Source organism: Geospiza fortis, unplaced genomic scaffold, assembly GCF_000277835.1.
Source record: "Geospiza fortis unplaced genomic scaffold, GeoFor_1.0 scaffold102, whole genome shotgun sequence".
In the NCBI taxonomy this organism is placed as follows: Eukaryota; Metazoa; Chordata; class Aves; order Passeriformes; family Thraupidae; genus Geospiza; species Geospiza fortis.
The window spans coordinates 2,671,729-2,672,668 of record NW_005054373.1 but is presented as its reverse complement, the minus strand read 5'-3'; the positions used below and the strand labels follow the sequence as shown (position 1 = coordinate 2,672,668).

The window sequence follows — 940 nt, the reverse complement described above, 5'->3', positions numbered from 1 at the left end:
TGAGTCCCTCGCCCGGACCGGGCGCCCCGCGGCTCGTCCCGTCCATCCGTCAGTCCATCCGTCTGTCCATTTCAGGGCGGGGGTGGCCGTGCCGGTACCGTGTCCCGCTGCCTACCAGGAGCACGTCACCACCTCCCGCAGCGTCCGCCGGAGCTCCTGGCTCCGGAAGGCGTAGATGAGGGGGTCAATCACCGAGTTACAGATGATGAGGATGAGGAAGAGGTTGAAGTAGCTGAAGAAGCAGGTGCAGAAGGGGTTGGTGGGACAGGTGACGATGAGGATGAGGTGGAAGAAGAAGGGCCCCCAGCAGATAAAGAAGACACCCAGGAGGATGGTGAGGGTGACGGCACCCTTCAGGCTGCCACCACGGTGGGCAGTGGGCGGCTTCTGCTGGCTGGAGATGCTGTGGAGGTGGTGGCGGGCCAGGGCGAACATGTGGATGTAGAGCACCAGCATGAGGACCAGCATGAAGAGGAAGAAGCCGATGAGGCAGAGGAGGATGGTGTTGCTGCGGTAGTAGACGATCAGGACGGTGCTGGAGATGGTGCTGGCCAGCCAGACGCTGGCCATGGTGACCACGGCACGCTGCAGGGTCATGATGCTGTGGTAGCGCAGGGCGTAGAAGATGGTGATGTAGCGGTCCACGGCGATGACCCCCAGGAAGGAGAGGGACGAGACCACGGAGCTGCAGATGAGCGTGTCGATGACGCTGTCCATGTGGCGCACGATGCTGGGGCGCATCACCAGCACCCCATGCTCCAGCAGCAGCATGAAGAGCATCTCCGCCAGGTTGCTGATGCTCACCAGCATGTCCGACACCGCCAGGCAGCAGATGAAGTAGTAGGTGGGCGAGTGCAGGTTCCTGTTCTTCAGGATGGCGGCCACCACCAGCAGGTTCTCCACCAGGCTCACCAGCCCCAGCGCCAGGAACAGCTCATTG

General features: G+C 62.6%; 2 protein-coding genes across 2 annotated transcripts in view; both read right to left on the bottom strand.

The window, feature by feature from the left end:
* The window catches only part of LOC102039607 (differentially expressed in FDCP 8), an 8,985-nt gene extending 8,939 nt beyond the window's left edge, over positions 1-46 (bottom strand). The window contains 1 exon segment of the mRNA XM_031060135.1: positions 19-46. Within this exon segment, the coding sequence (XP_030915995.1) occupies positions 19-46 (28 nt within the window).
* On the bottom strand, positions 42-939 carry MC1R (melanocortin 1 receptor; the record flags this gene model as incomplete). The annotated part of the gene is made up of 1 exon (XM_005424833.2): positions 42-939. A coding segment is annotated over one exon (828 nt), but the record flags the coding sequence as incomplete, so codon positions are not given.
* Position 940: the final 1 nt, after the last annotated feature.